Consider the following 14,511-nt stretch of genomic DNA (forward strand, 5'->3'; position numbering starts at 1 on the left):
AAGACGTCGAAGGCGGTGATTGTTCATTGGAAATGTATGGTCTATCTCATCTTTTTTAGTAGAGAGCCGTGATGTTCAGCATTCAGTTGCAAGTTGTTGTTAACAAAATTAAGTTCTGACGTTCTCACACTTGACCGTTCTATTTGGTACGCATTTCTTTATATTTTGGTCAATAACATCGAGAGAATCTCCTCCAAATCTATTCTGTTTGACACTTGAGTTTCGTCCACGTAAAATTGAGCAGATTACTACCGACTTCATTCGAGTTACCCTTTGTTTATCGATAATTCTCGTTACAATGCAACGAATTGGAAATTACCGAAAATTTATGGGAATAATCCTACCCGCACTCCACCGCAAAATGTCAAATACTGCATTTCTAATATTGGATGGCAATTCAGTTGCGGGGAATAATCATAAGAATTTTTTTTTGTTGCTCGTTCTCCCATCAGTTTCGGAAATATAAAGGAATAAAGAAAGCTGAAGATATTCATCAAAAACTCAATTAAATTTCACCACTTAACTACTGAAATGTAATGAAAAGACAAGAAAGTTGATTGAAATTAAGTATCGTTTCATTGAATATTCATTCTTATATTCTTCGAATATTTACATCATGAATAAATTCGAACAATATTTACACATCAACACAGATCATTTATAATTAATTCATCAATAAATTCATTAATTTTGTGCTTAGTGAGACCTGTCAATTATTGAAAACCATTCCACTGTATGATTAATACTGATTGAATAAATTCCCAAGATAAATGGCACATCACTATCGACCCCGTAATAAATGAAGACTGAATCGATGACTTAGAGGTCTAGATACATCACTTGGGTCGCTGATAGTGCGCCGCAAGCTGCGAGTGTGCTTGCGACGAATACAACGGCTGTTGTTGTTCCTGATAAACTTACGATTGTTCCCAGACAGCAAGATAGGAGAAATTGGGCTAGAAATACCATGGATGACACGATTGCCACGTCTGTGCCTAGGCCTCGCACTCCACCGCTTTGAATGGTCTCACCATTTGTTGTTACAGCGAACTAAAAAGATTAATTAATTAAATGATCAATTGATGAATTCATATAGCACTTGACTCGTTCATTGAATCAGTGAATTAATCAACTTAGGAATCAATTGAAGATATCCAAGTAGCTCCGAGAGTTCCGTATAGATCACACGATAGCTTTCGAAATTTATAATTGGAAAATTTCTTATAAATTTTTCAAATGTCGGGGAGAGTGCGGCAAAATGGAACAGGCGAAAAACAACTATTTGACGGAAATCAGGTAAAAAAATGTTTTATCAATGTTTGTTTATTAACTTTTTTCATTATCGGGAGTACTGACGAGAATAAAAATTTTCTATTCGTCTTATAATTCAATTGATTAGATTAGGCCGACTACACTTTTCTTTTTTCATTAGATTGAAATTCAGTATCACAGTTTCCCTTTTCCCCCTCTGGTTTTCTGCCCCTGTGGCCCCCTGGGCCTTTAGGGTCATAAGGGCCATAAGGGTCACAAGGTACAACAAGGTTACGAGGGTCAAGAGGGTCAAACTCCTTTAGTTTTTTTTTTTTCATGGCAACGTCCCTCAGCAGCGCCATTGCAACGCCATCGCAAAGGCCATGGCAAGCGGCCAAAAGATCATGGAGACGGCCATGACGCCGCCATGGCCGTGGCCATGAGAATTTTTGTACGTTTATATATAAACGTTTATATATAAAAAATTTTCTGTAAAATTGATATTAATGGATTTTTTATTTTTTTTTCTATAAAGGGTAACAATTTATGTTATCTTGCTCCAAATTGACTGCAATTTTTAACCGCACTTTTGCTCATGTTAATATGTGCATATTAACTCCAAATTTTTGCTGCAAATTTGAAGCAAATTTAGGTGATAACTTGATGGGTTATCACCTGCATGTGTCGTTCTTATGACGCCAAACTGACGACAAATTATTTACAATCTTGCGGCAGAAAAAAAATTAAACTTGCTGGTAAATATCAGTGGATCGGAAAGTTTTGCTATCTGGGTATATATAGATATCTTGAATAAATTGATTCATTCATTGATAGCATAATGAATTAGTCCCAAACATGCATTAGACTCTGTAAATAATGAACACAATTACCGTGGAGAGTGCATGATACCGTGCAATTAATAAATACGGCATGGTGAATAACGTGGAGTACATGACGCCTGCAGTCCACGAAAAAATTATAACGCCTGCTGGATGCTTCGTAAGCGCCATCATCATCATTCCACAACTGTAGAAGAGGAGGCCGTATATATAAACTTTGCGTGCCCTAAAAACAATCTCCATTGAATAAAAATAATCAACACTCTTTTGTAATTCTCCACACGTACAATATATTTCATAGGAAAACCTCTAGTTCATTTGCTCGAAAGTTCTATTGGATTTTCATCGAATTTCTATTGAAAACTATTAGAAACATCCAATAGAAGCTATTTGATGGAAAAAATTAATAGGATTTGTTTTTCATATGAGCTATTTCATGTGAAATGAGTCAACCTGATCCTTACCCTCTTGGAAATTCCATTTTTTTATTGGTTGGCGGACTAGGAAAACTATCTCAATTTTTTTCATATTTTTTTTTAACAGCACATTTTGAAGAAATGATTTTTTCTTTGTTTTTTTTGTTTTTTTTCAATAACTCCAGTTCTATTCATCCGATTTTTATTTATGACAAGTCAAAATTTTTTATTTTCTACCATCTATAAGAATATTTTGAGGAATTTTTTTTTTCAACCCGTAGGTACTCATAATACTGAATTTTCAAAAACAAAGTTGAAAAAGTTGAATTTTCAAAATTATGTCACGTTTTATTTTTTTCGTCTTTTTTCAGTAATTCTTGTAATCATAAGAAGTATTTTGAGCCGTCATACAAGTTGGGTTTTGTCGTATATCTATTTTATTTTCAATTTTTTCTTCTCAAAATTCCACGAATTTGATCAAAATACCCCAAAATGGCGTTGATTGACTTTGATTATAAATAGTATGAAGTGAATTTAATTGTACACTTATGTTACATTTTTTTTATACATAATCGAAATCGTTTTGGGGTGTTTTGACAAGATTCGCGGAATTTTGAGAAGAAAAAATTCAAAATAAAATAGATCCAAGACACAACTTATATGACCGCTCAAAATACTTGTTTTTATTACAAGAGTTACTGAAAAAAGAGGAGACAAAAAAAGACGACATGATTTTAAAAATTCAAGTTTTTCAATTTTTCTTTTTTTTGAAAATTCGGTATTACGAGCATCTAGGATTTGAAAATAAAATACCCAAAAGCTTCTTATAGATGGTAGAAAATGGCTAATTTTGAGCCATCATAAATTAAAATCCGTTGAATAAAACCCGAGTTATTGAAAAAAAAAAATGAAAAAACAAAGAAAAAATCATATCTCCCAGATGGGCTGTCGAAAAAATCTGAAAAAAATTGAGATAGTTTTTCTAGTCCCCCAATCGTAGAAAAAAATCAAGATTAAGTTCCAAAAGGGTGAGGGTCAGCCGTTGATTCATTTGGCATGGAATACCTCATAGACAACTTATTCTATTGAATTATTTTCTCTAAAACTTTACCATGCTAAATATGTTTGTCCGATTTTCGTGATGAGAGAAAAGAATAGAGTGAAAAAAAATTGGAAAGTTTGTGTCCAAAGATTTCTAAAAAAAGGATCTCAATAAACAGCATATAAAGATCACTTCTATTGACTTTTTCCATAAAATAGTTTCTATTGAACATTATCTACTGAAAAAAAAGTGCAGAAAACATCATAATGTGTAAACCAATAGAATCTGCAACAGAAAATCCATAGAATTTTCAAGCGAATGCAGTTTTTTCTATAAAATTTTGTGGTGCAGAGCAATTGTAAAATAATGAAATTCAAATTTTTACTGACTTATACAGTTCTATCAATTTTTCGATGATCAAAGAATAACAGGCGCATGATAGTGAATACATCGACATTCCCCAGCATCCGAATCGCACGCCCGACTCATAGAGCTCTCGTTCCACTGATCCCTCCGGCGCCTGACGAGGTAATCACCACAATTACCATCAATAAAATGTTGTATACCAGATGAGTATTTACCTGTGGATTACCCCCGTAAACCGCTTCGCCTACGAAATCAGTGAAGTAGAGGGAGTAGCACACGTGTGCCATCCAACAGAAGAGATTGGTCAGACAAACCATGCGTACACTGTGAGGCATGTAGACTATTGACATCAGGTATTCACTCAGTGTTACTCTTGTTTCAATATTCTGGCTCTCTTGTATGTCATTATCGTAGCTGCCTGGTGAGGAGATCTCGGGGATCATTGGCACTGATCCGTGTCTCTTTGTATCTACCGGAAGTGGCTTCAGTATCAAATCCTGCAATGATAATGATAATTTATAAAAGAAAGGAAAATGCAAAATGAAAAATTAATTCAGTAGCGAAGTGGTAAAGCGGTATAAGTCAATTTTTACTACTGACTAGTTTTTAATAAATATCTCGGAATCTAAGGGAGATGGCAAAATTTTTGTTATGACCTTTTTTGTAGAGCCGATTGAGAGCTATAACAAATGTAATTACGAAAAGTTCGCTATCTCCGTTAGATTCGGAAATATTCCTCAAAAACTCAACTGGGAGATAGGTTTACTTAAACCGGTTTACCACTTCGCTACTGAATTTCAGTTTAAATTCAATTTCTGGGGAGAAAAAAAAACTTTTAGTTTTTCGTGATCTTTTACGTCATGTCTTTCAGCAATTTCCGTTGCAACTGCTCCATAGGATGTGCATTCTTCGCCCGTTATTTTCTCGTATTCATTGTCTGGTTTCGCCTCCTGCGAAATGAGAACACATGGGGTAAAATGCGCTGGAATAATAGTTGTGATCATTTCATCAGTCCAGACGCACGAAAAAAATTAATAGAAAAACCGAGCGAATTCGCTGGACAATTCTATTGGATTTCTATTGAACATTCTATTAGCTTTTGGCCGATTCTATGAATCGTTCAATAGAAAATATTCTATAGAAAAAATTAATAGAATTCAATTTTTTACACAACTTATTCTAATGAGTGGCTATTCATCAGGAGGCCTCAAGGTAAAATGGACTTGACTCAACGATCCAAAAGCAAACAAATTCATTCCAAAATGAGTTCTCGAGTTCTACACGATTAAAGCAAGTCAATTTTGCCCATATTAATTCGAGAATAATATCTGAACCTGTTGCGTTCGTTGAATATTCTGATACTCATCCCGCTCCAGAAGATAAAGAGGAATTTCCTTGAAGCTGGTGACTGTGTAAGAAACGCAAATAATGAAGATAATAGTGATAAGCGTGAATGTTGCATGCAGATGTCCACCGAGTGCAACACCAATACTCGTGGCATCCCAATTTATTCCTCCTAAACCGTATCCCATAAATCCACCGAGACCAGCCATTATGGTGAATGTACTGAGACCTCTGGCATGATCCTCTGTTCATGAAAAAAAAATCAGTCAATCCTCGACCAAAAATCAATTGTACAGCAGCAAAATTATGAATCGTAACGATTTCACATTATTACATAATAATAATCGCATAAAAGTTTTAGTCTCCAATTCTTAATTTGTATCATTTATTATATTTATACTATCGAAAGACGAGGATAGAAATCGAATTTATGAAAAAAGAATTTTAAAAAAACTTGAAAAATTAAGGCCGAGGAATTACTATAGGAAATGTCTGAATAGACAAAAATTTCGATTGCTTTTCTCTACTGAATGGTTTCTATTGAACAGAGTCTATTAAAAAACGCGCAGTAAAACTGCGGAATTTTTAAATAGATATCAAGAGAATTTTCAAGCGAATTCGCTAGGTTTTTCTATGAAAGTTTTCTGTGTGTTAAATTAAATTTCAGGAGAAATTGAATTTTCTACAATAATATCCCCTGACATCCCTTCAAATCACTGCTTGTGAGGCGATTCCATATTCAATACCATGTGAGAATACTCCCCATGAATCGAACAAACGAATTTTTTTCATTCATTCTTTGTCCCACAAAATCTTCAAAAGGAAATATTGTATAGAAAAAGTCAATAGAATTCGATTTTTTTACAGAACTTATTCTATAAGAATAAAAAACTTAATCTATATAGAAGATATTTTCCATAAAATTTCTTCGTCTCAAAATTTTCAAGTTTGTTTCATTCTATTTTCTTTTCCTCAAGAAAATCCAACAAGAAACTCGATAAAATCATCAAGAAATTCGAGGGAATTCCATCGACAATATCTCAACAGAATCAGTTGTATAGAAAAATCGAATTCTGTTAACTTTTTCTCTAGATTATTTCCTATTGAACATTTCAATAGAATCGTCTAGTGAATTCGCTAGGTTTTTCTATGAAATTTTGTCATATCTGCAATCATGCTGAAAATTAAATTATTATAAATGTGCTTGCGTATTCATCAAGTAATAGTTAATTAGTTCCATGAATAAAAAGCCAATAGAATAGTTAATCTGAAAATTCTGTGATTCCAGGAGACAATATCAAGAGATTTTTCATAAAATCGTTCTCTATCAAGATAATTCTGTTGTGCCACCATTCTATAACTAAATTGAAGTTCCCTATTTTCACGCTTTATCATTGCATGGCTTACCTGGTATCGTTACATCTAGAAGATAAGCCCTGGCTGGACTTTGACATGCGTCAGCATCGAAATCCAGTAAAACGGTTCCTAAAATCGTGAAGAATATTCCCCAGCAGTGGGATGACGTTGGGACTGCGGGGGCAGTTTCATTGGCAACTTTAGCAGTGACTCGATGGCCCAGAGGAGCTGTGTGATTTGGCAGTGGTCTGGGGTCACCAAAAGCGTAGCCCATATCCTCTCCATTGGGTACCAATAGCAATCCTGAGATCGCATCAACGATCGATATCATCAATTTAGTGGAACGAAAAAATTCAGAAAATTTAATTCAGATTCGCAGAGAAAGAAAAGTTTCTAGTTTCAAAAACTAAGTTACTGATTTTAAGAAAGTCACGGTTCTAGCGGGCATTGTATTGAGAATAAGAAACTAGTTACTTAAAGTGGTACTAAAATTCCTTTGGAAAAAATATCTTGGAAAAATTCCTTCAGAACTAATTATTTTGGAAAAAATTACTTGGCAAATAATTACTTTGGAAAAAAAATTTGAGAAAAAAAAATATGGAAATATGGAAATATTTTTTTTTATATTGGTTAAATATTTTTTACTTAACTATGGGATTTTCGGAGAGATTATGCTGTCCAAAACAAGTTTATCCCATAGTTCTGGGAAAGAATTATTGCATGAGGCATTTTTACAGGATGAAATATTGCATGAAAAAATTATTTCCGAAGGAATCTTTTCCGGAGGAATTTTTTCCGAAGGAATTTTTTCCCAAAGAATTTTGTGCGGAAACCGTCAATTAGTTAATATCACTCTTAAATTCTAATTATTGAAGTAATCATCAATTTAAATATTCAAATCCCGAATTATTTATTAACCAGTAATTCAGTTAGGAATATTGACGATTATTTGGATAAGCGGAAATCCCGTATAAGAAATTTTGGGTTATTTACTTAAGAGAAAATTTACAGATTCATTTTATTAAATATTTAATTCGCCATCAATTGGAAATTTAGATTATCAATTATTTGAGTATTTTTAAATTTCGATTGGTCTATTTAAACCTTGATCGATGTACGTCGGAAATTCTATCAATATTGAAGAATCGGAAGATCGATGGCCATCCTTGTCGCTTCGCTAGGCACTGAATTAATTTTAGAACAGGAAAAATCATCAATTCAAGATTCATTGCTAAAATACCAGAAAATATGTCTTAATTTCACTCCAATTATAATAGATTTTGGTGGAAAATTTCTCATAATGTGTGAAAATTTTTATTTTTCTCAGGTTTTTTTCCTCTTTCAAAACATTTTCTCTTGGTTTCTTCGCTATATAAATTTCATCTGATCAAAATAAAAGAAGGAAATTCAAACAAATTTTTTCTGCTGGGAATTCTTTCAACTGCAAAAAATATATTTTGGAATTATTTCGAGAAATCTTCCATTTTTTGAGATTATTATCTACACTAATTTTCTAGTTTTATTTTGTTAAAAAAAGTCAGCCATTGAGTGAATAAATTTTAATGTGCATTATAATTGATTGCAAAAAAATGGCACCCGCAAAAGTAAAGCAAATGAAACTTTTCTTCCACTCTCCCATGACAAACTATTTTAAAAATTTTTTCTTCTTCCAAAATTACCAAGAAAAACGCCAATGGATAATAGTAGAATGAAAGGTCTTCTCCTCCCGAATTTATATCTGCATCGGTCACTGACACTGCCGAGGATCGGTGTGACGAAGAATCCCACAAGGGGACTGAGAGCCCATACCAGAGTCATATGCTGATGATCAACACCGATTTTTAATAGAGTAGGCGAGACAAATGCTGTTTCAGCGGCATAAGAAAATTCAATCCCCATCACTGCTGCTGATATCCTCACCAGTTCTCCCCGTGTCTTTTGCCTTGAAATGATTATTTATAGTGCCAGATTGGAAAATGTAATAGAGGAAATCTAACGTTTTCTCTAAATAGTTTTGTAAACGTTAATTTTTCTAGACGACTTATTTTGTGCGTCTTTCTAAGGGGATTCTTGGGCACTCATTTTCGAAAATCATTTCCTCGGAATTCGTTGGGAAAAACCAAATAATAAATAAATAACAGCACGAAAAAAGTTTATAGACAAACGTGGCGAGTTCCCCGGGAAATTCGGTTGGATTTCTATTGCACTTTTATTAAAAGTTCTATTAGTTTTTCAAAGATTCTATTGAAAAAATCCGCTGTTTTCTGCGCGTTTTCTACATAGAAAATATTCTGTTTTATAGTAAGTAAGTAGAGGAAATTTACATAGCCAATTTCCTCAATTCTGATTTTGACCAATTAGAGTGCAGTATTCGGGGTCACGTGACGCGTTTCACATTGATAATTTCCCCGGCTGCAGGGAAATTATCAGACTGATAACAGTAACAAAGACAACACTGTTAGAAGTTTCGTGAAATTTCAGTCACAGCGTCATCTGAATTTTCGATGTTCTGAAGTTGAATTCAAATTCAATTGAAAGCGGTCACTAAATTTCTCATTTATCTTGAAAATTCAAGAAAATCGTGTTTTTCATATTAAAAAATCATTGATTTTTCAATGAAAGCTTGAATTTCCAAACTCATTGTGAAAATTCAATATCACATACAATTCAATTTTTGTAATACCTGCCTCAAAAGTTCACTTTTCGAAACCGTTTAGAGTGTGTAAAGTGGTTGTTTTACGCACAATGTGCGTAAAGTTCAGAGGTCGTGCGTAAAGTGAATTTCGAGTGTGTAAAGCGAAGTTTTACGCAGGAGAATTGCGTNAACTCATTGTGAAAATTCAATATCACATACAATTCAATTTTTGTAATACCTGCCTCAAAAGTTCACTTTTCGAAACCGTTTAGAGTGTGTAAAGTGGTTGTTTTACGCACATTGTGCGTAAAACAACCACTTTACACACACTAAACGGTTTCGAAAAGTCAACTTTTGAGGCAGGTATTACAAAAATTGAATTGTATGTGATATTGAATTTTCACAATGAATTTGGAAATTCAAGCTTTCATTGAAAAATCAATGATTTTTTAATATGAAAAACATGATTTTCTTAAATTTTCAAGATAAATGAGAAATTTAGTGACCGATTTCAATTGAATTACTTGAACTTTACGCACACCGTGCACAAAAGCAACCACTTTACCCCCACTACGGTTCCGAACAGTGAACTCGGCAAGTATTACAAGAAATAGGATGTGTTACGCGTGCGTGCGAAAAAGTGGTTCTTTACGCACTTGTAACACAATATACTATTTCAATAGTTTGAGAATTCAGAAAAGTTATTGCCTGAATTTTTTAAATTTTCAAGGTTTTTCAGTGCCGTATGGACCTGAAAATCGAGAATTACTTGCATATTCACGAAATTAACTGATTTATCAATGAAAAAATATGCAGAAATTTCATGAAACTTTGTCGTCGTAAAAATTTCAAGCTTTTTCACTTGAAATTTCAAGAGTAATTTTCGAACAGTGAATGGACAAAAAATAGGAAAAGTCATTTTGAGGAATTTCAAGTGTGAACAAATTCTGATAGGAATAAGTTGTATTTATTTCTCGTAAGATATATTCCTATCGGAACTTTATGTAAGTTACTTATGAAGGAACACATGGAAAAAACCACCATTTACGAGAGGAATAAAATATTCCATGAAATGTTCATTAGTCAATATGTTATATCTTCAAATCCAAGGATCTCGGAAATTATTCTGTTGAGATTGTTCCCACAGAGATTCTTGGGTTTAGATTTCTCAAATTTTTTCATCTCGGGTTGTTTAATGAGATTTTTATGAATCATTTCCAGAATCCATCACAACACAGCCAGTTTCACAGGAAAATGGAAATATCGTCATTTCTTTTCTATTGAATACACTGTTAAACATTTTCGTATGAATTTTCCGTGCCAAATCCTGAAAATTTTTATCGTGCTTTATTTCCACTTAAATTTCAGGAAATATTGTCATTAAAAAATTAAAGATTTTATTAGTTTTCTGTTTGAATGATCTGAAAATCAATAAAATACTTGTATTTCCAGTTAAATTATTCCGTGAAAATTCAGAAAAACCAGGAAATTTCATGGAAAAATTGAAAATTCATGTCATTCCATGTATGAAAAAATCCTATAGGATATCCTATAGGATTTCTTAAAGGAAATTCTATGGAGAATTCGAACATTTCCTGTAGGATTTCCTATAGGATTTGCTATAGGATTTTCTATAGGATTTCCTATAGAATTCACTATAGAAAGTAACACACAAAATTGAGGCTCGAAACCAATCGATCACAAGGGTCAGGATTAGGGTCATAAATCTGATAGGAAACTCTATAGGGAATCCTATAGGAAATCCTGTGGGAAATCCGATAGGAAATCCTATCAGAAAAATCCTATAGCATTTTTTCATACGTGACCTGTTTCTGAATATTCATGTTTCATTGAAAAATTCATCAAGTTATGAAAGTTCCATCACTTTCACACTGAAAACTCATGAATTTCCTTGAATTCTACCTAAAACTTGAAATTTCATGACCATTTTTCCCATAAATCCAATTCAATGTCACTCTCATGAGATTTACTATTTTATTTTCCATGAAATTTCACAAAATTTCGAACAGTGGACTTTCTAAGTCATATCTTTTACTAAAAAAGAGGTACAAAAAATTGTGACATCTGTGAGAAAAATACAAAAAAATGAAAAATGAAGATGTAAAATTTCTGATGCATGTGAATACCTGTAAACATGGGAGTAATCCTCCAGACTTCTCTCCAATTTCGGTGGCTTACGAAAATGCGCAACAACGCCCCCAATTCCCTGATTCGTTGGTATTTCATTCTTCCACTCTTTAAACTCACTCCACTTTTCACTGATTTTATCACGCACACCATGCATTCGGCCCGTAATTCCTTGATAATCATGCAATTTATCCATGATTGAATCCGAGGTTTATGGTACCTTGAGAATGAACCAAATTGCTACCCAATTAATTCGTAACTTTTTTTTAATGAATCAGAAGATCTCGATCAGCATTTTAATTATTCGAAAACCCCACGAAATGAGCATTAACTTGTTCATGTGGTCTTAAAAATCAACTCAAATTATTTAATAAGATACTTCCAGTGGACATTGTACCTCTTGCAGTCGAACACAACGAAAACTTTATTCAACTCCAGGATAATGAGATTTAATTAGTTAGAATCCACGAGGATTTCACATCTGTTGAACAAACTTTCTTGATTAAAGTGCGTTGAAAACCACAGATCCCAGCCTTGGTGTTGATTATTTAAGTGTGTTACCAGTAATTAACTACTCTTTCACTGAGAATCGAATGATCTTTTTATTTGGGATTTCATTCCTGTCTGGTGGATAAATTTTCTTGACAAAGTTGGTTGACTCCCACAAAATTCAGTCTCCAGGAAGTTATTTAGTGAATTTACTACTAATGAATTATTGTCTCACTGAAGATTGAGGTTTAATAAATTCTGTTGATTAAAGTCAGTTGCAATAACATCCAGCCTTACGATAATTATTCAGGTGATTTATCAGGAGTTGATTGCTGCACTAAGAATTTAAGAATATTTTCTTTCTAACTTTATTTTTCGGAGGGAGAATTTCAGGATTTCACGTTGCCTGTTGAACGTCCAGCGCTCGACTGGTTGCACAACCCTTGCGACCACCCCCAGCTGAGTGAAAGGGGGTGGAAGATTGTCGTCTGACGCACAGCCAGTGAAAAAAAGTCGAGGAATGCCCTGACAGTTTCAAACATCAAATTTTTGACAGTCTTGGATATTGTAGGTACAATTCAGTAGCGAAGCGGTAAACCGGTTTAAGTCGATTTAGACTATTGGTCAGTTTATAATGAATATCTCGGAACCTAAGGAACATAGAAATTTTTTATAATAACCTTTTTTGTAGCTCTCACTTCGCTCTACAAAAAAAATAATAATGAAAATTTCGCTATTTCTCTTGAATTTGGAGATATTCCTCGAAAACTCAGCGAAGGGTTAAGTCGACTTAGCCCTTCGCTGAGTTTTCGAGGAATATCTCCGAATCTAAGGGAGATAGCGAGATTTTTATTATAACCTTTTTTGTAGAGCCGATTAAGAGCTACAACAAATGTAGTTATGAAAATTTCGCTATCTCCCTTAGATTCGGAAATATTCCTCAAAAACCCAACTCGGAGATGAGTCGACTTAAACCGGTTTACCACTTCGCTACTGAATTGATGGAATCATCAATCAACTTTATCATCTGACGGAGAGTAAATTGCATCGAGTATTATTCTGCAACAAGTGTGGATATTTCCAAGCAAGTCAATATGTGCTCCCATTCACAGAAAATTGCTTCGGAACCTGATGGCTTTGTATTGGAGACACTGATGGGTTTTTATCCATGTCTCCAGGATCTTTCATTTAATTATGTTACGATACTTTCGACGCTTGAGGGGAGGACATTTCAGTTTATTGACAACACATAATTTCCGTTTGGATCATGGTGATGGAGAGATCAATACGTTATTAACACATTTATTTTTTGTGAGAGAGGAATGCAGTAGTGAATAACAGTAATGATTTTTACACATTCTAATGCATTTTTGAGGACGCGCGTCCATGCAATACAATTTCAATAGAATAAAGATATCAATAAACCCCCTATCACATTAAAATAGTAAATTATTATTCCCGAGCCACTGCAATAGAATCACAATGATTACACTGTTAGAAAATTACACTTGAAATTTCAAGTGGAAAAACTTGAGATTTTTAACAACGATAAAGTAACATGAAATTTCTGGAGAATTCTTCATTGACAAATCAGTTAATTTCTTGAATATTCAAGTAATTCTCTATTTTCAGATCTATACGGCACTGAAAAACCTTGATAATGTTGAAAATTCAGGCAATAACTTCTCTGAATTTTCCATCTATTGAAAATTCAAGCTTTCATCGAAAAATCAATGGTTTTTTAATATAAAAAATCAAATTTTCTTGAATTTTCAAGATGAAGAGGATCCAAATGTTCAAATAAGGGTCATGGCGGTAAGAAAGTAAGGGTCGCAAGGGTCAAAATAAGGGTCTCAATATCTCTCTATATTGTAAAAATCCAAATGGACTCCCGAGTCGAGGATTTGGTTCTGATTGGACGTCTTTCAAGATCTCTCCAGACCTAGATGGACCTGGTAAGTCCTAATCAGTTCTGCGACGTACTTTTCCAGAGACCTTTCGAATCCTCAGTTCTTTTCGGTCTTGAGAAGTCCATCTCGATGCTACCGAGAACGCGTGATTTTACGAGCGGTTGAAGGGGAAGGCATGTATGCGGAGGGTTGAAATTTGTAGCCAACGAGGAGACAGGGTTGCAGAATATATTTTAGCCACCCTCACCTCCCCGTTTGCAGGCGGTGTTTAAATAAAAAGTAGTGAACGTTGATTCTGTATTTATTGACCCCCTGATGCCAATGAAACCCTCGGAGGTGAGAGAAAAGGGGAAAATTTTTTTTTCTTTTTCACGTGGGTGAACGGTGAAAGTCGATTTTCGCCAAAATTGAATTTTTTCGCTAAGTGAAAGTTGATTCTGTATTTTCTAACAATTCTGATGCCAATGAAACCCCCAAAGTCGCGACAAAAGTCGAAATGAAAATTTTTTTTTCACCCCGAGCCAAAGAGTCAGATTTTCTGTTTTTCCAGAGGGAAAGTCGACTTTCGCCAAAATCGAATTTTTTAGCTGGGTGAGCGTTGATTCCAACTATTTGAGCGACGGGCTATTCAGAACTCTCAAAAGTATGTGAAAAAAGTGAAAACTGAAAAAGTTTTTTTTTTTAAATTTTCAAAGGGTCAGATTTTCGGTTTTTC

At 34.0% G+C, this 14,511-nt stretch overlaps 1 protein-coding gene across 2 annotated transcripts in view; it reads right to left on the reverse strand.

Moving 5' to 3' along the window:
• Positions 1-626: 626 nt before the first annotated feature.
• The window catches only part of LOC107035509 (proton-associated sugar transporter A), a 39,749-nt gene continuing 25,864 nt past the window's right edge, over positions 627-14,511 (reverse strand). Inside the window, exons 1-9 of one of the 2 annotated variants that reach the window (XM_015252947.1) lie at positions 11,397-12,300; positions 8,294-8,556; positions 6,666-6,917; positions 5,249-5,502; positions 4,772-4,864; positions 4,130-4,411; positions 3,938-4,068; positions 2,142-2,316; positions 627-1,050 (exon numbers count right to left, since the gene is read on the reverse strand). In XM_015252947.1, the coding sequence (XP_015108433.1) occupies positions 820-1,050; positions 2,142-2,316; positions 3,938-4,068; positions 4,130-4,411; positions 4,772-4,864; positions 5,249-5,502; positions 6,666-6,917; positions 8,294-8,556; positions 11,397-11,593 (1,878 nt within the window). In that variant the 5' untranslated portion in view covers positions 11,594-12,300 and the 3' untranslated portion in view covers positions 627-819. Of the gene's footprint in view, positions 1,051-2,141; positions 2,317-3,937; positions 4,069-4,129; positions 4,412-4,771; positions 4,865-5,248; positions 5,503-6,665; positions 6,918-8,293; positions 8,557-11,396; positions 12,301-14,511 lie in introns of those variants that run through there. The other variant, XM_015252948.2, reaches the window with a different exon arrangement.

The sequence above is a fragment of the Diachasma alloeum genome, unplaced genomic scaffold, assembly GCF_001412515.2.
Source record: "Diachasma alloeum isolate Michigan unplaced genomic scaffold, Dall2.0 Dall_scaffold_00198, whole genome shotgun sequence".
NCBI classification, from domain to species: domain Eukaryota; kingdom Metazoa; phylum Arthropoda; class Insecta; order Hymenoptera; family Braconidae; genus Diachasma; species Diachasma alloeum.